The sequence below is a fragment of the Pan troglodytes genome, chromosome 5 (assembly GCF_028858775.2).
Source record: "Pan troglodytes isolate AG18354 chromosome 5, NHGRI_mPanTro3-v2.0_pri, whole genome shotgun sequence".
Lineage (NCBI taxonomy): Eukaryota > Metazoa > Chordata > Mammalia > Primates > Hominidae > Pan > Pan troglodytes.
Window position 1 is genome coordinate 82,522,366 of NC_072403.2, and position 23,177 is coordinate 82,545,542.

Genomic DNA, 23,177 nt, shown 5'->3' on the forward strand with positions numbered 1-23,177 from the left:
CCTCCCAAGTAGCTGGGATTACAGGAATGTGCCACCACACCCGGCTAATTTTTGTATTTTTAGTAGAGCCTGCCTCGTTGGCCAGGCTGGTCTCGAACTCCTGACCTCAGGTAATCTACCCGCCTCGGCCTCCCAAAGTGTTCGGATTACAGGAGTGAGCCACCGTGCCCAGCCCACTTTCTCTTCGTAAAAGGATCTCCTTATCTAGGAGAACCAGATAATTCTCAGTTCATGATGAGAAGCTTCGATCGTATAACCACTTGATGTCACATGGTCAGACACTACCAAGGCGCAATAGCTAGCCAGAAACTTTTCTTTAAAAGAAAAGACAAAATTCCAGAATTCTGGGGGCCTTCACTATGATTCTGTAAAGATTTCCACGAGTTGCACAAAGCATCCAGGTCTGCCACATCCACTCAACGCTATCAGAGCTGGTGGGATGTAAGGGTTAAGTGGCAGAGCTCCTTGCACTGGATCCTGGCCTGGATGGAGAGCCTTTTCTTGCTTTGCACCTCATTCAAAAATGTCGCCTTTCATATCATCTGGTTAGTCGGTCAGAATGGACGAACTAGGAGCTGACTGAACAAAGATTTAAAACAGAAAACGGAGAATTAGGTAAAAGAAGCATTTTACATGAGTGAGAGAGTAAAAGGCGCTCAATCTTTGTAAAGTATAAAAGGGATCTTTCACGGGACATTTCGGCTCAGACTGACAAGCATGAACGGAACGGAATTATTCCCTCTTCTAACTTCAGCCACGATTTGGCGTTTTAACACCGGGCTCAAGGTAGCCTGGGTCTCTCTTGGCCAAAGAGCCCAGGGATGCCTCTAACTCGTTTTCTAAAGCCGGCCACAGAGGCCCCGCCCTCTGCAGGGAGGCTCCGGATCATGCCCCCTGCTCCTCCCCATACTGCTTTGCGCCTGCGCGGGGGCTCGCGGAGTCGGCGCCATGACCCCATCGAGGCTTCCCTGGTTGCTTAGCTGGGTCTCGGCCACGGCGTGGAGAGCTGCAAGTAAGCACCTGGCCTCGGGGCCACGGTCGCGGGAGGGGTCGTGAAGGCCCAGGCGCAGAGAGAAGCGCCTCCCGCGGAGGAAGCCGCGTGTGTCCCGGCCGTTCGGTGTTGCCAGGGGCTGCCCAGCTTCTCCCGCCCAGCCGCCCACCCGGTGGCCTGGGCAGGTCCCTGCAGCGCCCCGGGTCTCGGGTGGGACTAGAGCGAGAAAATCGCTAAGGCCCTTTCAGCCCCCGGGACGTCCGCTTCCTACCGAGGATGCGGTGGCCCAACAGGACCACAAACGTTCCGGGTTGTTCCTGTGGGAGCTCGCAGGGCACACCGCACTTTGATGCCCCTGAGAAAAATGGAAAAGAAGGCCCTTTGGGAATGGGAGTCATTGATTTACTTATTTATTTACATCATTATTTACAGGAATCCGCGCTCCTGGTCCAGGCTCCAGCAGAAAAGGATTTGTGGCAGTTTACAGTTTATCTCTTAAAAATGGGAAAAGTGCAGAAGTGAGCCAAAGGCAAATAAGTATAACGTAAATTAGATGAAGCCAGAAATTGTCAGTACAGAAAACATTCATGCTTTCAGTAAAACCAACATTTTTAAACCCATTGTTGTTGGAAATTTTTCTCAAGATAATACAGTTAGCAGCCCAGACTATGCAAAACATAATTTTATTTATTTATTTATTTGTTTATTTATTTTGAGATGGAGTCTCGCTCTGTCCCTCAGGCTGGACTGCAGTGGCGCAATCTCGGCTCACTGCAAGCTCTGCCTCCCAGGTTCACGCCATTCTCCTGCCTCAGCCTCCTGAGTAGCTGGGACTACAGGCGCCCGCCACCGTGCCTGACTAATTTTTTGTATTTTTAGTAGAGACGGGGTTTCACCGTGTTAGCCAGGATGGTCTCGATCTCCTGACCTTGTGATCCGCCCGCCTCAGCCTCCCAAAGTGCTGGGATTACAGGCGTGAGCCACCGCGCCCGGTCCGCAAAACATAATTTTAATATATGACACCTGGAGAAGTTATGTAAGTTGAAAAGAGTAATTATTGCCCTCAAATGGTGCCAGATTTCTATGCAATTTGTTTTCCTTTGTGCAATCATTTTACCCAAATACAAACATTTTACTTAATTGTATAAGTTTTAAATAGTCCAGAAATGAATAATACAGAAAGTGAAAGTCCCACATTATCCAAACCTCAAGGTAATAACGTTAAAATTTTGTAGGGTTCATTCAACATCCCCCTTTAACTAGTTTTAAACAATTATGAATTATTCCATATATATATATATACACACACACACGTAGCACACATGTAAGCTGTGTAGCACTCATGTAAGCTATGAAGCACAACCAGCATCTATGAACTCACACTCCAATTTAAGAAATAGTCTCCATTGCCAAGGAGGTCTCTATTTGCTGCTTCCTGATACAACTGTGCAATGGTGTTTTTAATCTTTATAGAAATGTTTTCATATTGTTGATTTTTTTTCAGATAACGCTGTGTTTTGTGATTGATTCACATTGACGTATGAGGTTGTAGTTATTCATTCAACTGTGTGAACATATGATGCATTTTCCAGTGCCCTTCTCAAAGGACATTTGGGTAATTCCAGAAACACCAGGATTGGGTGCTACACATTCTTGTGTACCTTATTTGTGCATTAGTGGAAGGAGTAGAATTCCTGGAGTATGTTATAGGTCTTTTCATTGTTACAATATAATGCCAAGGTGTAACGGCATTTTCTAATTCTATAGCAATTTTCACTTCTACCAGCAGTGTATTGGAGTTCTGTTCCACAAACTTGCCGAAACTTAATTTTGCCTTAGGTTTTAATTTTTGGCTGCCTACAGGGAAATGAAATGACACCTCATTGTGATTTTGCTTTTCTCTGATGAAAGAAGTAAAACATCTTTTCAAATATTCACTTTTTGTGAAATACCTCTTTCTTTTTTCTTTCTTTGTTTTCGAGACGGAGTTTCACTCTTGTTGCCCAGGCTGGAGTGCAATGGCGAGATCTCAGCTCACTGCGACATCTGCCTCCTGAGTTCAAACGATTCTCCTGCCTCAGCCTCCCAAGTAGCTGGTATTACAGGCGCCCACCACCACGCCCAGCTAATTTTTTGTATTTTTGGTAGAGACAGGGTTTTGCCATGAACTCAGGTGATCTATCAGCCTCGGCCTACCAAAGTGTTGGGATTACAGGCGTGAGCCGCCGCGCCCGGCCTTTTTTCTTAACAGATTGCTTCTTATTTATATTCTTTACATATATTTGTATGCTAAACCTTTTTTAGTTACGTAAGTGTCAAATACCTCAATTTGTGGTTTGTTTCTGTCACTACTAGGCAGAACAGAATAATGGGTCTGCATGTGTAATCATGCAGCTTCAATATAAAAGGTATCTTAATAAACAGATGTTTATAATTTTATCTATAAAATTTTGTCTTGATCCTTTTGTTTATTGTTACTGCCTTGTGCTCTTGTCTAAGAAACCCTTCTGTACCCTAAAGTCATGGACATAATCTCTTATATTTTCTTCTCAAAGGTTTATAGTTTTGCTTTTCACATTTAAGCCTTTATTCTACCAGGAATTGATGTTTGTATATGGTGTACGGCAGGAAACCAGTTTTCACTTTTTTTCATATCAAACACTTGTCCCAGGTTCATGTATTTATAGGACCTTTCCCCTACTGATATAATGCGAGCCATCATAAATCAAGTTTACTTATACATATATGCATACGTTTATTTCTTGGCTCTTTTCTCAGTCCCATTGACCTATTTGTCTATTCCTGTGCTGATACTACCTGTCTTGATAACTATAGCCATAACTTTGTAATAAATCTTACTATTTTCTGACTGTTGTTTATGTACAGAAACATGATGCTTAATGATTTTGTATCTAAATTACCTTATTAATTTAAATAATTTACTTTGCAGATTTTGGGGACTTTGCTGCATAGACATTCATATCATCTGCAAATGGTGACAGTCTAGTTTCTCCCTGTCTAATCCTTTTTTTTGAGAAAGGGTCTTGCTCTGTCCCCCAGGCTGGAGTGCAGTGGCGCAATCTCTGCTCACTGCAACCTCCACCTCCTGGGATCAAGTGATTCTCCTGCCTCAGCCTCCCGAGTAGCTGGGATTACTGGTGTGCACCACCATGCCCAGCTAATTTTTATATTTTTTTTAGAGATGGGGTTTTGCCATGTTAGCCAAGTGATCCACCCGCCTCGGCCTCTCAAAGTGCTGGGATTACAGGCGAGAGCCACCGTGCCCCCCCCCACCCTCCCTGTCTAATCCTTATATCTTTTTTCTTTCTTTGCTCAGATTTCCAGCACCATGTTGACTAGAAGTGTTGACAGCAAGCATACTTATCTTGTTTATAATTATAAAGGGAATGCATTTGTATTTTATCATTAAGGTGTGATATTGCAGTCATTTAGATAAAATTGCTACATTTTTTTTTAAGTCACCATCTCCTAATAACTTCTAAGGCATGTTTTATAAACGAATCCTCAGGGAAGAGTTCTAGCTATCTCCCAAATAACTCTGTTCTTTTAAACCAAAAAATCAACGTCTTACGTTTTTGTTAAAACTCTTTATTTTGGATTTACATTTACTTACAGGATTTAATGATCCGTAACTGTGGGTCTTCAGAGTCCAAGCCTTTGTGAAATAAAATTTCATGGAACATGAAAAAAAAAAATGTGGTATTAGCTACAGTTATACCCTTTTTGGGTTAAGGAAGTCCGTTTCTATGTAGAGTTTTGGGATTTTGTTTTGTTTTTGTTTATGTATTTGTATGTGTTTTTTAATGATGAATAAATCTTGAAGTTTACTTAATTGATTTTTCTTCGTCTTACTGAGGTGTTCTTCGTCTTGCTGAGGTGTTTATCATTTTCTGCTTTAATCTGTTGAGGTGGTAAATTACAGATTTTTCTGATAGTGAATCACTTGCATTCCTAGAAAATATTCCAAAGGATCATAGTGATTATATTTTTAAATATAATGTTGTATTTGTTGTGCTTATATTTTGTTTAGAAATTGGCCTGTAATTTTCTTCTGTTATACACTGAAACCCCTGCCTCCGGGTTCAAGTTATTCTTCTGCCTCAGCCTCCGGAGTAGCTGGGATTACAGGCGCATGCCACCACGCCCAGCTAATTTTTGTATTTTTAGTAGAGACAGGGTTTCACCATATTGGCCAGGCTGATCTCAAACTTCTGACCTCGTGATATGCCTGCCTTGGCCTCCCAAAGTGCTGGCATTATAGGTGTGAGCCACCGCGCCCAGCCTTCCCTGGTTTTAATATTAAGGTTATTCTAGCCTCATATAATGTACTGGGGATTCTACTCACCCTTTTCCCTTCTTTGTTAGATTTTGTTTAAGATTGGAATTATCTGTTCCTTGAGGGTTTGTTACAACTCACCTGCAAAACTGTCTAGACCTGTTCTTCTCTTCGAGGGAAGACTTTAAATTACTTGTTTAACTTCTATAATGGTTATTATTATATTTATCAGGTTTCCTCTTAAGACAGTTTTGGTAAGTTAACTTTTTCTGGAAAGGTTTCCATTTTGTATTGTTTCAATATATAGGCATAAAGTTTCTGGTATTTTTTTAAAATTTTCTGCTCTCCATATAATTATGTACTCTCTTTTTCTCATATTATCTATTTTGCTCTCTCTTGTTTTTTTATAGTAGCCTTACCAAAGGTTTTACAACACTTTCAGTCTTTTTTTGTCTTTTTTTTTTTTTTTTTTTTTGAGACAAAGTCTTGCTCTGTCGCCCAGGCTGGAGCGCAGTGGTGCAATCCTGGCTCACTGCAACCTCCACCTCCCGGGTTCTAGTGATTCTCCTGCCTCAGCCTCGTAGCTGGAATTACAGGCGTGCACCACCATGTCTGGCTAATTTTTGTGTTTTTAGTAGAGATGAGGTTTCACCATGTTGGCCGGGCTGGAACACTTTCAGTCTTTTCAGAGCACCAACCTTTGTTTATTGTTGATCTTCTTTGTTATAAGTTATGCAAAGGATATTTATTGTACAACATGGTGACTATAGTTAATATCATTGTATTGTATACTTGAAAATTGCTGAAAGTAGATTTTTAATTTTCTCATCACAAATAATAGATATGTGAGTTAAGGCATATATTAGCTTGATTTAGCTATTTCACAATATATACATATTTGAAAACATGCTGTACACCATAAATGTATATAATATTTATCAATTAAAAAATGAAGACTATATTGAAAGTTATTTTTACATTGTAAATTATGTTTTTATTCATTTTTTTCTTATTATCTTATTTTTCCATTTTCCGTGGTTTTTTTTTAAACATGCAAATGGTGCATCTCACATAAACAGCATATGGCTTGTTTCCGGTTTGTTTGTATGGGGGTTTTTGTTGTTTTGCAGACTAATAGTCTCTTTACCCTTATAATTACTGATAAAATTACATTCCTCTGTTCAGACTCGTGGGTCTGTGTGTGCACATGCATGCACAGGTATGTGTATTTTGGGTGGGATTTTGATTTTGATAAAACCTATAAAGATTTTGATTTTGATAAACATAAAGACTTTTGTATAGTCAGTATGTGAAAGCATTTTCTGTCTATTCTTATCTCCCACTTTACTTCTGGGAACACTTTTTTCTTTTTTATGAGAGACAGAGTCTTGTCCTGTCACCAGGATAGAGAGCAGTAGTGCAGTCACAGCTCATTACACCCTTGATCTCCAGGACACAAGCCATACTCCTGCCTCAGCCTTCTGCCGAGTAGCTAAGACTATAGGCACCACCGTCATGCAGTCATGCCCAGCTAATCTTTCATTATTTTTATTCATTTGTCTCTATGCGTTTTTCTGTATAATGTCTTTGAAACTTTATTCCAGATTATAAATTCTCTTTTCAATTGTATTTATTCTGCTATTTGGCCTTTTCTTTTTTTTTTTTTTTTTTTTTTTGAGACGGAATCTCACTCTGTGGCCCAGGCTGGAGTGCAGTGGCACAGTCTTGGCTCACTGCAAACTCTGCCTCCTGGGTTCAAGTGATTCTCCTGCCTCAGCCTCCTGAGTAGCTGGGATTACAGACACCCTCCACCACACTCAGCTAATTTTTGTATTTCAAGTAGAGACGCAGTTTCACCAGATTGGCCAGGCTGGTCTTGAACCCCTGACCTCAGGTGATCCACCTGCCTCAGCCTCCCAAATTGCTAAGATTACAGGTGTGAGCCACAATGCCTGGCCAGCTATTTGGCCTTTTTATTGACTTTTAGGTTTTGTTATTTCTGAATTTCTGTGTTTTTCTTTCTTTCTTTCTTTTTTTTTTTTGGCCTAATTTTTCTTTTTCTTTTCTTTTCTTTTTTTTTTTTTATACAGAGTCTTGCTCTCTTGCCCTGGCTGGAGTGTAGTGGCGTGATCTCACTCACTGCAACCTCTGCTGCCCTGGTTCAAGCGATTGTCTTGCCTCAGCCTCCCAAGTAGCTGGGATTACAGGTGCCCACCACCACGCCCAGCTAATTTTTTGTATTTTTGGTAGAGATGGGGTTCCACCTTATTGGCTAGGCTGGTCTGGAACTCCTGACCTCTAGTAATCTTCCTAATTTGGCCTCCCAAAGTGCTGGAATTACAGGTGTGAGCCACTGTGCCCAGCCTAAAAAAAACTTTTGCAAAGCCAAAAGTAATTAAGCAAAAAGAGATGATGAAAAATGATTAGGCTGGCTGGGCACGGTGGCTCATGCCTGTAATCCCAGCACTTTGGGAGGCCAAGGTGGGTGGGTCACCTGAGGTCAGGTGTTCGAGACCAGCCTGGCCTACATGGTGAAACCCCATCTCTACTAAAAATACAAAAATTAACTGGGCATGGTGGTGCATGCCTGTAATCCCAGCTATTGGGAGGCTGAGGCAGGAGAATCGCTTGATCCCGGGAGGTGGAGGTTGCAGTGAGCTGAGATCACACCACCGCACTCCAGCCTGGGTGACAGAGCAAGGCTCCATCTCAAAAAAAGAAGAAGAAAAAAAAAAAGATGCTTAGGGATTTTTGGAAGATGCAGCTAGTGTGTAGTTAGGCCTAAACACAGGTGTGGGTCAGTCAGTGGCTTCAGAATCTCAGAGGGGCTTCTTTTTTTCACATCTTCACTCAGAACCAAGGTTAAAGTAGATACTTTTTCTTCCTTAACTGTCTTTCTTCTAGTTCCTTGCTATTTGGAACAGCATCATAAGCATCACCTGGGAACTTGTTAAAAATGTAAGAATCACAAGTCCCACCTAGAACTACTCAGAATCTGCATTTTAACAAAATCCCCCAGGTGGTTTCTATCTATGTTTTAAATCTTTCAGCTGGGTGTGGTGGCTCACACCCATAATCCCAGCACTTTGGGAGGCAAGAGGATCACTTGAGTTCAGGAGTTTAAGACCAGCCTGGGCAACATAGTGAGACCCCCATCTCTACAAAAAATAAAATTAGCTGGGCATGGTGTTGTGTGGCTGTAGTCCCAGCTGCTGAGGAGGCTGAGGCAGGAAGATGGTTTGAGTCCAGGAGATCAAGGCTACTGTGAGCCATGATTCTGCCGCTACACTCAAGACTGGGCAACAGAGCAAGACCCTGTTTCAAAAAACAACAAAAATCTTCCAGTTCACTTTCTTTTCTCAGTATGTGAGCCTCCCTGAGTCCTGGCTTCTCCTGCGCTTTCTATTTAGCTTGAATTTAAGAGACTGTCATCTCCCTGCTGTCCTGAAAGCTCTGTATCCTAAGATCTAGGCAAGAAAGACACAAGAAGGCTTATGCCTGTAATCGCAATACTTTGGGAGACCAAAGCAGGCAGATCACTTGAGGTCAGGAGTTCGATACAAGCCTGGCCAACATGGCGAAACCCTATCTCTATTAAAAATACAAAAATTAGCTCGGCGTATTGGTGGGTGCCTGTAATCCCATCTACTCGGGAGGCTGAGGCACAAGAATCACTTGAACCCTGGAAGTGGAGGTTGCGATGAGCTGAGATCGTGCCACTGCACTCCAGCCTGGGGGACAGAGTGAGACTCTGTCTGAAAAAAAAAAAAAAAAAAAAAAAAAAAAAGACCAGCCTGGTCAACATGGTGAAACCCCGTGTCTACTGAAAATACAAAAACTTAGCTGGGTGTGGTGGCTAATTTTTTTTTGTCTCTGTTCAAAAAAGAAAAGAAAGACACAATAAGTGTAGCCATTTCACTTTGTGTTTACCTCACTGGACTGTCTTTTCAGTTTATCATTATTTACTTTCGTAAAGGTTCTATCTCTGATTTAGAAGATGTTTGATTTTGTTTTACCTTTTTAGGTATTTTATGGCTGTAGAGTTTTGGCATTTCTGATTTATCAAATTACCAGAGACAAAAGTTTTGAGTTGTGTGTTGTTTTTGTATATGTGTGTGTGTGTGTGTGTGTGTGTGTGTGTGAGAGAGAGAGAGAGAGAGAGAGAGTCATTCTTTTGCTTTTATTATTTCTTCTTTTAGAAGGTTTTCTTCTTGTCTATTATGTCCATGTAAACACAATTCTAAATAGGTTTGGATAAAGTCAAACCACCCCTTGAAGTAGAAGAGATGGGCTTTATGGTTGTTATTTCATGATGTTGTTAAAAGAGGCTTTTGTTTTAAGTTTGTCAGCTATTTCCCGTGTAGTCGAGGTAGTCAAAAGTCTGCTGATAGCCAAAATGTAATCCTAACATGAATACAGTTACTATTGCTCAACACCTACTATTTAATAGGCAGAATTAACAGGAGTGGTCCTTGGGCTTAGCTCCTCATCTGACACGCCCTTGTTTCTTTTGGTCTGCCTTTGAAGCTACTTGTATGTGCTTCACTACCAACACCCCTGGCAGGCTGATGTGCACACACTTGTGTCGAAAGCTGTAAAGCCTGCAGGTGCCAAGGAGCACAGTGTCCCATCTTACCTTGTACTGTACAGAAATGAGGGGCATTATCTTCCCCCGTGTTCTGTCACACTGTTACCTGACTACAAAAATAGTTCTGTTTATGTTTCCAATGGCCTCAGAGTCCCTTGAGAAAACTGGTCTTTCAACTTTTCCTTGTAAACCCTCTTTCTACAGATAAAGTCCTTCAGAAGTCTGCAAGGTCATATTAGGGACCAGTTTCTCCAACTTACACTTTGCTCCTCCTCGCTTTCCCCAAGACACAGTTTTCTGTTCTTCACCAGAAACCCTTACACAAATTAACTTATACATCCCAGAGTTAGGCTCAAGTTATTGATGCACTTGCTCAATGTGTACACATACACAGATATACACATATTTATCTTAACCACTTGTATGCATATGTGTTTGTGTCTATTTCTTTAAACAAGGTAGGGTTATGTAGTGATGACTAGAATATGAGAAAAATATGTGTAATGAAAAAACATTCTAATATGTAATGCTGTCAAAAGCTTACAGATAATTCCATCAAAATAACAATAAATACTGTTTATCACTATACTAAAGGCATAAATTGTCCCGTTTATTCAGCAATCTCATGTGACAGGTACTGTAATTTTTCTGTTTAGAGGGAAGGAAACAAAAAGGGTAACTTGACCAACATCCAACACCTAGTAAGTGGTTGCATTTGTTTCCAATTGCTGCTGTAACATATTACACAAATTTAGTGGCTTAACACATTTTACAGTTTTGGAGGTCAGGAGTCTGGAAGGGGTCTCACTGAGCTAGAACCTGGGAGTTAGCAGGGCTGTGTTCCTTCTGGAGGCCACATACATTTCCTTCTCTCTTTTAGCTTCTAGAGGCTGCCCACATTCCTTGGCTTGCCCCCTTCCTCCATCTTCAAAGCCAGCAACATCGGGTCTGGTCTGTCTTCCAACCCTGTCTTCCCTTTCAAAGGACCCTTGTGGTTACACTGACCCACCCCATAATCCTGGATAATCTCCCTATTTTAAGGTCATCTGATTAGCCACCTTAATTCTGTCTGCTACCAAAATTCTTCACCGTGTAACCAAACCTATTCACAGATTCTGGGTGTTGGATTCTGATTATCTTTGAGGCCATTATTCTGTTTGCCACAGAGGTGTAGCTAGAACTTGTACTCAAATTGATCTGCTTCTAAAGCAATTTCTTTAGGAAGCTGGAAACCCGTAACACTAAGATCACTTTTTTCCCTGTGGTTTTGCCCTTGCTGAATATTATCTCAATGAGGGTTTGGATAACTTTCATAGCACAGAAAGTTCAACTCTCTTTAGAAACTAGAGAGAAAATGATCTCATTTACGCATTGCAGACACCCAGTACATTTTAAAATCCGAAGTTTTATTTTAGATTCAGGGAGTACACGTGCAGGTTTGTTACCTGGGTATATGTGTGATGCTGAGATTTGGGATACGAATAATCCCATCACCCAGGTAATGAGCATAGTACCTAAAAGTTAGTTTTTCAACCCTTGCATCCCCTTCTTCCCTCCCTGACAGTCGTACCCAGTTTGTATTGTTGCCTTCTTTATATTCTTGAGTATCCAGTGTTTCACTCTATAGAATTAGAAAATTATATGTGAGAATATGCAATATTTGGTTTTCTGTTCCTGCATTAGTTCACTTAGAATAATGGCCTCCAGCTGCATCCATGTTGCAGCAAAGGACATGATTTCATTATTTTTATGGTTGCATAGTATTCCATGGTATATATGTACCACATTTTCTTTATCCAGTCCACCATTGATGAGCACCTAGGTTGATTCCATGTCTTTGCTATTGTGAATAGTGCTGCAGTGAACATGCAAGCGCATGTGTCTTTCTGGTGTGAAAAATGAGTAGTTTTCTTTTGGGTATATACCAGTAACAGGATTGCTGGGTCAAATGATAGTTCTGTTTTAAGTACTTTGAGAAATCTCCAAACTGTTTTCCACAGTGGCTGAACTAAGATACATTCCCACTAGCAGTGTATACGCATTCCCTCTTCTCTACAGCCTCACCAGCATCTGTTGTTTTTTAACTTTTTAATAATAGCCATTCTGACTGATGTGACATGGTCTCTCATTATGATTTTAATTTGCATTTATCTACCAATTCGTGATGTGGAGCATTTTTTAATATGTTTGTTGGCCGCTTATATGTCTTCTTTTGAGAAGTGTCTCTTCATGTCTGTTGTCCATTTTTTAGTGCGGTTGTTGTTTGCTTGTTGAGTTGTTTAAGTTCCTTATAGATTCTGGATATGAGACTTTTCTCAGATGTGTAGTTTGCAAATATTTTCTCCCATTCTGTAGGTTGTATGTTTACTCTGTTGAGAGTTTCTTTTGCTCTACAAAAGCTTTTTAGTTTAATTAAGTCCCATTTGTCAATTTGTTGTTGTTGTTGTTGCAGTTGCTTTTGAGGACTTAGTCATAAATTATTTCCCAAGACCAATGTCCAGAAGAGTGTTTCCGAGGTTTTCTTCTAGGATTCTTACAGTTTGAGGTCTTACATTTAAATCTTTAATCCATCTCGAGTTAATTTTTGTATGTGGTGACAAATAGGGGTCCAGTTTCATTGTTCTGCACATAGCTGCCAACTATCCCAGCACCATTTATCAAATAGGGACTTCTTTCCCCATAAAACAATTTTTTTTTAGAGACATGGTCTCACTATGTTACCCAGACTAGAATTGAGCTCCTGGGCTCAAGGAATCCTCCCTCTTCAGCCTCCTGCATAACTGAGACTACGGGTGCATGCCACCATGCCCAACTTGATGTATTCTTAAAGTTTTAGTTGACAGGAAAGAGGCCCTTGATTAGGATTTAAATGTAGCCACTTCTGACTTTTAGAGATTTGAATACTAAATATTGTCATTGAAAAGTTTGTACTACTAAGTTACTCTTAATATTTGAACTCCTGGTTTTTTGGCATTGCTTCAGATAGGAATTAATGTTTTAATATAAGTTTCTGCAATATTGATAACAATTAACTAATTTATTTCATAGCCCTTCTTTTCAAACTGGTGGTCTTCCAGGAAGGGAAATGGCTGGAGAGGAAGGAAGAATTTTCACTCTGCGTCCTTTTGTACTTTTTGAACTTTGAGAAATGTGAATGTATAAACTAAAAACAAATAAAATTTTATAAATGTTTAAAGTAGAATAAATGAACAGCTCCTATTTTTCTATTATCTCCACTCTTCTAGGATCACCCCTTCTGTGTCATTCTCTGAGGAAAACAAGTTCTTCTCAAGGAGGAAAGTCTGAACTTGTCAAACAGTCCCTTAAGAAGCCGAAGTTACCAGAAGGTCGTTTTGATGCACCAGAGGATTCCCATTTAGAGAAAGAACCACTGGAAAGTAAGTATAATAAAGCACCTCTCAGTTTTTGAAGTATCAAGGGAAGTGTTTTAGTTATTGAGAAAATGAGTGAAAGGAAAGACATTTGTTATTGCTTAAATTCTGTAGTAATAAAGCATATTTCAACAATGAGTAAAATCACCATATTGACCATCGATACATGTAGATTTCTTAATAAAAAAGATTTTCAAGATTCTGACAGGTATTTGATTGTGTTTGTTTTATTTATTATACCTCATTATTCACATAACAAAATATATAAGTTGAGACCTTCTTTGATACAAATAAATGATGTTATTTGTATCAAAGAAGGTTATGTTATTTGTATAAAAGATCTTATGTGAATAATGAGGTATAATAAATATAACCACTTTATATATGTAATGTACACATATTATATATAAAGAACTCCAATAACTCAACGAAAAGTCAAAAATAACAAAGCACTTGAGTCTTAACTTATATATTTTGCTATATGAATAATGAGGTATGATAAATAAATAACAAATATATGTGTATATTATATGTATGTGTGTGTGTGTGTAGAACTCCAGTAATCTACAAAAAATAAAAATAAAAAATAGCAAAGTATTTGAGTAGACATTTCTCCAGAGAAGGTATACAAATGTACAAATGGCCAACAAACACATGAAAAGATGCTCAGCATCAGCATCATTATCATTAGGGAAATGCAAATCAAAACTATGAGATACTACTTCATACCCACTAGGATGGCTATAATAGAAAAAAATGGAAAATAACAAGTGTTGGGAAGGATGTGGAGAAATTGAAACCCTCAGGCATTTCTGCTGGGAATGTAAAATGTTGCAGCCACTGTGGAAAACAGTATGGCCGTTCCTCAAAAAATCAAACATAGAACTACCGTTTGACCCAGCAGTTCCACTCTTAGGTGTGTATCTAAAGGAATTGAAAGCAGGGACTTGAACAGATATCTCTGTAACTATGTTCATAGTATTATTAACAGTAGCCAAAAGGTGGAAACAACCCAATGTTCACAAACAAATGAATCATTAAACAAAATGTGGCATATACATCCGGTGGAAAACTATTCAGTCATAAAAAGCAATTAAATTTTAATATATGCTACAACATGGATGGACCTTGAAAACATTATGTTTAGTGAAATAAGCTGGACCCAGAAGGGCAAATATATGATTCCACTTATATAAGGTACCTAGAATAGGCAAATTCATAGAGACAGAAAGTAGAATAGAGGCTATCAGGGACTCCGGGGACTAAGGGAGAAGTCATTGTTTAGTGGGTACAGAGTTCATTGTGGGGATGATGAAAATGTTTTAGGTATAGATAGTGGTGATGGTTGTACAACCTTGTGAATATATTTTTGTTGTTGTTTTTGTTTTTGAAATGGAGTCTCACTCTTTCACCTAGGCTGGAGTGCAGTGGCACACTCTCGGCTCACTGCAACCTCCGCTTCCCAGGTTCATGTAATACTCCTGTCTCAGCCTCCCGAGTAGCTGGGATTACAGGCACACCACCACACTGGCTCATTGTTGTATTTTTAGTAGTGATGGGGGTTTCACCATGTTGGCCAGGCTGGTCTTGAACTCCTGACCTCAAGTGACCAACCCCCCTCGGCCTCCCAAAGTGCTGGGATTACAGGCGTGAGCCACTGTGTCTGGCAGTGAATGTATTTAATACTACCAAATTGTACACTTACAAATGGTTAAATGAGAAATATTATGTTATATATATTTTACCACAGTAAAAAAAAAAGAAAGCAAAAACCTGCACATTTCAAAAGCTAATCATCTATTTGACATAATGGTAGGCATTCAACGTAAGTCTTGTATCACTCAAGTTTATGTTGAACCTAGCATCCCTTAGAAATTTCTGACAAACATCACCAAATACAGCAGGTACTCTTCAATCCTTGTTTTATTTGAACAATCCACAACCTTTGACAGTGTTAACTATTGCTTCTGGAAATCTCCTGCCTTGATTTCCATTATGCTTTCGTTAGTTTCATTTTTGTGTGTGTATGTATGTGTGTGTGTGTTGTTTTGTTTTGTTTTGTTGAGACAGGGTCTTGCTCTGTTGCCCAGGCTAAAGTGCAGTGGCATGAACACATGGCTCACTGCAGCCTTAACCTTCCCAGCTCAAACTGTCCTCCTGCCTCAGTCTCCTGAGTGAGTGAGACCACAGGCATATACCACCATGCTCACCTAATTTAAAAAATTTTTTTGTAGAGATGAGGTCTTGCCATGTTACCCAGGCTGGCCTCAACTCCTGGGCTCAAGCAGTCCTTCTGCCTCGGCCTCCCAAAGTGCTGGGATTACAAGTATGAGCCACCATTCCTGGCATGCTTTCTTTAGTTTCTCACCCTATTTCTTCACCAGTTTCTTCCTGGGCTCCTTTTTGAGCTCCTCTGCCTCCGCCCAACACCTAAATGTGGATATTTGCCAGGCCTCTGTTCTTAGCCCCCTAAGTATTCCAAGGGAGATTTCATATTTCCCTAAAATGATTTGATTTATTTGATTGATTGAGGCAGAGTCTCACTCTGTCACCCAGGCTGAAGTGCAGTGGCGCCATCACAGCTCACTGCACCCTCAACCTCCTGGGGTTCCCTACTCAGCCTCTCCTGTAACTGGGGCTACAGGCATGCACCACCACACCTGGCTAATTTTTCTATTTGTTTCTTTAAGAGATAGAGCTCAGTATGTTGCCCAGGCTGGTCTTGAACTCCTGGGCTCAAACGATCTTCCCACCTCAGCCTCCCAAAATGCTGAGATTACAGGCATGAGCCACCACGCCCGGCTTAAAATGATTTTAAATATCACCTATGTGTTGGTGATTCATACATTTATACCTCTAATCAGACCTCATTCCTGAGCATCACTCTCCTGTCTCCATTTGCCTCCTGAATATCTTTCTTTGCACATTCCAGAAGTCTCAAAATTAATATTTCTAAAACTAAAGTCATCGTGTACCCATTGTTCCAACTCACCTTCGGCCCTCCCACCTGCCTGATCTCATATCCTCCTCTTCCTTCTGGATTTCCAGTCCACCCCATCTACCAAGTCACCCAAGCCCGAAATCTGGGGATAATCTTTCACTCCTGCCTCTTCCTGTCTCCTGTGACTGATCACTAACCAAGTCCTGTTGCTTCTACCCTTTTAACATCTCTCAAATTTATTCCCTCTTACTCATCCTACCAGTAGGGCCCAAATTCAAGCTGTCTCTAGCTCCACTGGTCACCTAACAAGCCTCTCTGCTTCCTCGTTTCCTTCCTTCTAGTCTTGTCTCCCTGCCTCTAGTATGTACTTTATTCTAAGAAAACTGTGTAGGTTGTCTCCTTGAAAAGAGTAGGTTTCATTATTAAGATCATAAAGGAAAATGTTTGTAGCTAGGCACCCTGCTTGACATAAAGATGAATAAGAAAGGAAGATGAGATAATGTAAATAACGATGAACAGGACATCATGTGGTAACTAGCATGAGAGATACACAAAAAGATCAGAGGAAAGTCGACAAAAGAGATAACGTTATGTTTGAGCTGGGGTCTAAGGAAAAATAATTTTTTGTTTTTTTGAGTTGGAGTCTCGCTCTGTCACCCAGGCTGGAGGACAATGGCGCAATTTCAGCTCACCGCAACCTCCGCCTCCCGGGTTCAAGCGATTCTCCTGCCTCAGCCTCCTGAGTAGCTGGGATTACAGGCGTCTGGCACCAACCTGGCTAATTTTTGTATTTTTAGTAGAAACGGGGTTTCACCATGTTGGTCAGGCTGGTCTCGAACTCCTGACCTCAGGTGATCCACCTGCCTTGCCCTTCCAAAGTGCTGAGGTTACAGGTGTGAGCCACCATGTCTGGCCGGAAAAGTAAAATTTTTATAAGTAGATAAGGTGTGGTGAGGAGACATTTCAAAATAACTGGAGAAAGCTATGGTCAAAGAGAAAGAGGCTGCAGAACATTAACACTTACAAGACACAGCTAATGGGCCTCTTTGGCTTCAGCATAAATTATATATATATTCGATTAATACAGGGGTGTCCAATCTCTTGGCTTCCCTGGGTCACATTGGAGGAAGAATTGTCTTAGGCCACACATAAAATACACTAACAACAGCTGATGAGCTAAACAAAAACAAAAACAAAACAAAAATCACACAAAAAAACTCAATGTTTTAAGAAAGTTTACGAATTTGTGCTGGGCCACATTCAAAGCCATCCTGGGCCACATGCAGCCCGTGGACCGTGGGTTAGACAGGCTTGGATTAATTGAATATAAAGCTAGACACACAGGTTCAGCTCAAATCTGGGAGGGCCTGAAATCCCAGGTTACAGTGTAAGGGCTTTATGCAGTGAGCAGTGAGGAAATGTATTTGGATAGAGGTTGTTTTAATTAGCTTTATTAAATATAGTCTGCATATGATAAAATTCACCCATGTTAAATATACAGTTGAGTGAGGTTGTTGTTGTTGTTGTTGTTTGAGACGGAGTCTTGCTCTGTTGCCCAGGCTGGCGTGCAGTGGTATGATCTCGGCTCACTGCAACCTCTGCCTCGGGTTCAAGCGAGTCTCCTGCCTCAGCCTCCCTGGGATTACAGGCACCTGCCACCACGCCCGGTTAATTTTTGTATTTTTAGTAGAGTTGGGGTTTCACCATGTTAGCCAGGCTGGTCTCGAACCGCTGACCTCGTGATCCGCTCGCCTTGGCCTCCCAAAGTGCTGGGGTTACAGGCATGAGCCACCATGCCTGGCTAGTGAGTTTTAACAAATGTTTACAGCCATGGAAACCACACAAAGTGTAAAATAGTTCTGTCCCCTAAAGAGGTACAAGGCAGTTCATCCTCTCCCCACCTCCTCCCAGCAACCATTGATCTGTTCTCTATCACTGTAGTTTTGCTTTTTCTAGGATTTTATATAAATGAAACTCTACAATATGTAGTCTTTGGTGTCTGGTTCCTTTCACATAGTATAATGTGGAAGAGGGATTCTGTTGCATTAGTTCTAAAATGGGACACTGAGAGCAGGAACCAGGGTGGTAATGGTGAGAATAAAAAGTTTCAGAAAACTGCAGGCTATTATAAGGGCAAAAATTAGGTTAACAAATGTGAGGAAGAAGAGACATGGAAAGATATGAGGGTGTGGTCAGAAAGAAGAGTGCTCAAAAGAGTGTGGGATTTGGAGGAGGAACATACTCAAAAAATAATAAAGTCCAGTGGACAGCAGAAGTAGATATGAAAGTCATCAGGAAAGAGATTGGTGACCTCTGTGGCCTCGATGTGTGATGATTTACTAATGTGGATATTGATATTAGGGATGATGGGGAGAGAGAGATGAAACTATGAACCAGATATTGATCCCATCCAAGAAGACAGAAGAATCTTGGAGTTTATTATAAGACTAGAGAAAAGCACTGGATAAGTAAATGGTATAGAATTCCAAAAAGGAAAGGCTATAGAGGTGTGGCATTAGAATGAGAGGCTGGAAATAGCAGTGAGGAGCAGGGACATCTTGACCTGTTCTTTCTTCCCCAGTGCTGTGGACTGAATTATGTTCCCCCAAAATTCATCTGTTGGAGCTCTAACCCCCCAGGTGATGGTATTTGGAGATGGGGCCTTTGGGAGATAATTAGGTTTAGATCATGAGAGTAAGGTAACTCTTTAAGAGATGGAACTGTTTTACACTTTGTGTTATTTACATGACTGTCAACATTTGTTAAAACTCACTGAACTGCGTACTTAAAATGGGTGAATTTTATTATAAGCAGACAATACTTTAATAAATCTGATGGGAATCTCCTCACGGTGGGAATAATGCCCTTATAAGAAGAGATACCAGAGAGCTTGCTGTCTCTCTTTCTCTGCCATGCGAGGACACAGCAAGAAGCGACCATCTGTAAGCCAGGAAGAAAGCCCTCATGAGAACCAACCATGCTAGCACCCTGATTTCAGCCTACCAGCCTCCAGAGCTGTGAGAAAATAAGTTTCTGCTGTTTACTCCACCTAGTCTATGGTATTTTGTTAGGCAGCTCAAGCTAAGACATCCAGTGAGCCACAGAGATATGTGAGAAAGAAGAACTTCCGTTAGAGAGGCCTTCAAGGGAATTCGTAGAGTAGGAAAAAGCCAACTTGCATTGCAGTAAAGCATGGAATTATTTTGAAAACAGAATGATGATGAGTATGGGGGAGAGTTTATTCACAATATAACAAGAATAAAAGAATGAATATTTGAAAAATTTTCACGGTAAATTCTGTATCCTTTTTCTTTTGCCTAGAGAGGGGCTTTATGATTTTGGTGAAGATCATTTAGTTTTCTAAAGAGATATAGTTTGGGTAATCATTCTCCTGCAGTTTCCCCGTGCTATGCAGGATAAAATAAAAGCCGTATGCCTTTTCTTCTGTTAATCTGTCTTTTGTCAGTTGATTTTTGGCAAACCTTTAGAGGGCAAGGAGGATGTTTTTCCTTGGCCCCTACACTTTCTCCCAGAGTCCAAGCAATGTGCTTCCTCAGTAGAACAGGTTTTAACATCTGTAAGTAGCTACGATGACGACCTCAGCAGAGAATACCCACCTTGAGGGAATGTGACACCCATGCCCGCAAAAGTCTAGTTGCCTTTTGGTCTGTGTCTCAGGAGTATAACTGACTTCTCTAGGGATTGAATGTAAGAGAGACCTAAGTAACCATGGGGTTTGGATAAAGCAAATCTGGGTTTGAACTGGAGCTCTCAGAGGCTTCTACTCTCTGGGTTTCAGTTTCCTCCTAACACCTGCCTTAGAATGAGCTTATGAGAAGAAACTGAGATGATAGGGCACTTTGCACTTTCCCTTTCAAGCCTTGCCAGAGTTTGTTATTCTTGTATGTATTTGTTTGCCTTTTTTTTTTTTTTTTTGGCCTACTTCAGTACTCTGTGAGCCCTATGAGGGAAGGGGCCTTCTATTGCATGGTCACTACTGTGTCCCTCACCCCACCTTTACATAGCATAGGGCCTGGCGGAGTAATAGTGGAATAAATGAATGAAACTGTCTGCCCACAGGATGTCCATGAGAATGAGAATAAATCTCTTCATTCATTCATATGATACGTATTAAGTATCCTCTGTGAGCCAAACACTGAAACAGCAATGGATAAAACACACAAAAAAATTATACCATAATGAAGCTTAACATTTTAGTGGGAGAGACAGACAATAATCCAAGTAAATTTTAAAAATATACTAAATTACTGATAATTGCTGAAGATAATGTAAATCTGGGAAGGAATGGGAAGTGTTGGGAGAGTGGCCACAATAAATAAATAGATACAGTTTAAGAATTAGGGGCCAGGCGGCCGGGCACAGTGGCTCACGCCTGTAACCCCAGCACTTTGGGAGGCTGAGGCGGGTGGATCACCTGAGGTCAGGAGTTCAAGACCAGCCTGGTCAACAAAGTAAAACCCCCATCTCTACTAAAAATACAAAAAATTAGCTGGGCATGGTGGTGCACACCTGTAATCCCAGCTACTCGAGAGGCTGAGGCAGGAGAATCACTTGAACCCTGGAGGCGGAGGTTGCAGTGAGCCGAGATCATGCCATTGCACTCCAGCCTGGGCAATAAGAGTGAAACTCCATCACACACACACACACACACACACACACAAGAATTAGGGGTCAGGTGCAGTGGCTCACGCCTGTAATCCCAGCACTTTGGGAGGCCAAGGTGGGTGGATCATTTGGGGTCAGGAGTTTGAGACCAGCCTGGCCAACATAGTGAAACCCCATCTCTACTAAAAGTACAATTATTAGCCAGGCACATAGTGGTGTGCGCCTGTAGTCCCAGCTACTTGGGAAGCTGAGGCAGGAGAATTGCTTGAACCCAGGAGGCTGAGGCTGCAGTGAGCTGAGATCACGCCACTCCACTACTCCAGCAGGGCAACAGAGCTAGTCTCCATCTTAAAAAACAAAACAAAACAAAGAATTAGCGCTCTGTCTAATAGTTGGTTCCTCTCCTGTTTTTTCCATATACAGAGCAGTACAGTGTATGGGCTGAGAACAAGACTGCAGCCAGGATGTCTGAATTTGAACTCAGTTTTATCACTTAGAAGCTATGTGATACGGAGCAACTTTCTTAACCCTTTGTGGCTCATTTTCTTCATCTATAAAGTTGGAACAATAATTGTTCTTGTCCCATAGGATTGTTAGGAAGAGTAAATGGATTAGCATACATAAAGTGCTGAGAATTGAGCCTGGCTTGTGATGGGGATTCCTACTATGAACACATAGTACTAAGAATAATAATTACTATTATGATTATAAATGGCAGTACCAGCCAACCAGTTGCTGAAGCCAAAACCCTATGATGAGGAACAGTAATTCTCTAGCTAAGATTAATTGACATACCTGGCACCACGCTAAACCCTTTACATGTATTACCTTGTTTAATTATCAACACAGTGAGAGAAGTATGATTGTTCTCTCCATTTTACTGGTCAGAAAACTGTGGCATTAAGTCAAAGTGACTCCTTCAAAGTAATCTTATTTCAAGACCTTTCAAGTCTTATGAATTTGTACTCTGTATTCTCTTCTCAAACTCAGGAAAAAGAATCACATTTACAGTTCATTTAAAGACTGCATGGTAACCAGGTTGGTAAGATCTAGCCTAACAGCAACGCTGTCTTTAAAATTGACCATAGGCCGGTCTCGGTGGCTCACGCCTGTAATCCCAGCACTTTGGGAGGCCGAGGCAGGCAGAACACTTGAGGTCAAGAGTTTGAGCCAGCCTGGCCAACATGGTGAAACCCCTTCTCTACTAAAAATACAAAAATTAGTTGGGCATGGTGGCATGTGCGTGTAATCCCAGCTACTCAGGAGGCTGAGGCAGGAAAATCACCTGAACCCAGAAGGCAGAGGTTGCAGTGAGCCCAGATCACGCCACTGCAATCCAGCCTGGGCAACAGAGGGAGACTCTGTCTCAAAAAATAATAAATAAATTAATTAATTAAATTAAATTGACTATAAGGCCTTTCCTGCCTCCATTAACTGCTTTATTTATATCTCGTTTTCCTTAGAATTTCCAGATGATGTTAATCCAGTGACCAAAGAAAAAGGTGGACCCAGGGGCCCAGAACCTACCCGATATGGAGATTGGGAACGAAAAGGACGCTGTATTGATTTTTAAGTCGCATATTCTTTAACTTCAATATTGTTTTCTGAATATGTACATCTGAATTAACTTATTTCTGATTATTTTCTTTCTTTATATCCTTTATGTCGTGTAGTTTCTATAATGTGTTTAAATATATATATATATGATGGCTTTGGAAGAAAATATGCTGCTATAAATTAGGAAAGGGAGACCAGCCTGACCAATATGGAGAAATCTCGCCTTTACTAAAAATACAAAATTAGCCAGGCATGGTGGCATGCACCTGTAATCCCAACTACTCTGGAGGCTGAGGCAGGAGAATGGCTTAAACCCAGGAGGTGGAGGTTGCGGTGAGCTGAGGTCGTGCCATTGCACTCCAGCCTGGGCAACAAGAGCGAAACTCTGTCTCAAAAAAAAAAAAAAAAAAGGAAAGGGGAAATATTTTTTCATTAACATATATTAATTTAATGAGTATAGAAATGATTCTTGTTTTTTTGAGACAGAGTCTGTCTCTCACCCAGGCTGGAGTGGAGTGGCACTATCCCAGCTCACTGCAACCTCCGCCCCACCAGGTTCAAGCAATTCTCCTGCCTCAGCCTCCTGAGTAGCTGGGATTACAGACACCCACCATTGCGCCTGGCTAATTTTTGTATTTTTAGTAAAGACAGGGTTTCACCATGTTAGCCAGGCTGGTCTCGAACTCCTGACCTCAGTCGATCCACCTGCCTCAGCCTCCCAAAGTGCTGGGATTGCAGGTGTGAGCCACCACGCCCAGCCTAGAAATGATTCTTAGAGCTGTAGG

The 23,177-nt window shown here is 41.0% G+C and overlaps 1 protein-coding gene across 1 annotated transcript; it reads left to right on the top strand.

Moving 5' to 3' along the window:
* Positions 1–903: 903 nt before the first annotated feature.
* Positions 904–22,862, top strand: SDHAF4 (succinate dehydrogenase complex assembly factor 4). The gene is made up of 3 exons (XM_527430.9): positions 904–1,012; positions 13,122–13,274; positions 22,299–22,862. Exons 1-3 carry the CDS (start codon positions 949–951, stop codon positions 22,406–22,408), a joined length of 327 nt encoding a protein of 108 aa, XP_527430.2. The 5' UTR covers positions 904–948; the 3' UTR covers positions 22,409–22,862.
* Positions 22,863–23,177: the final 315 nt, after the last annotated feature.

Coding starts and splice junctions, on each gene's coding strand:
- SDHAF4 (XM_527430.9), top strand. CDS start 949: ATGACCCCATCGAGGCTTCCCTGGTTGCTTAGCTGGGTCTCGGCCACG. Junction 1,013..13,121: donor CACGGCGTGGAGAGCTGCAA/GTAAGCACCTGG, acceptor CCACTCTTCTAG/GATCACCCCTTCTGTGTCAT. Junction 13,275..22,298: donor AGAGAAAGAACCACTGGAAA/GTAAGTATAATA, acceptor CGTTTTCCTTAG/AATTTCCAGATGATGTTAAT.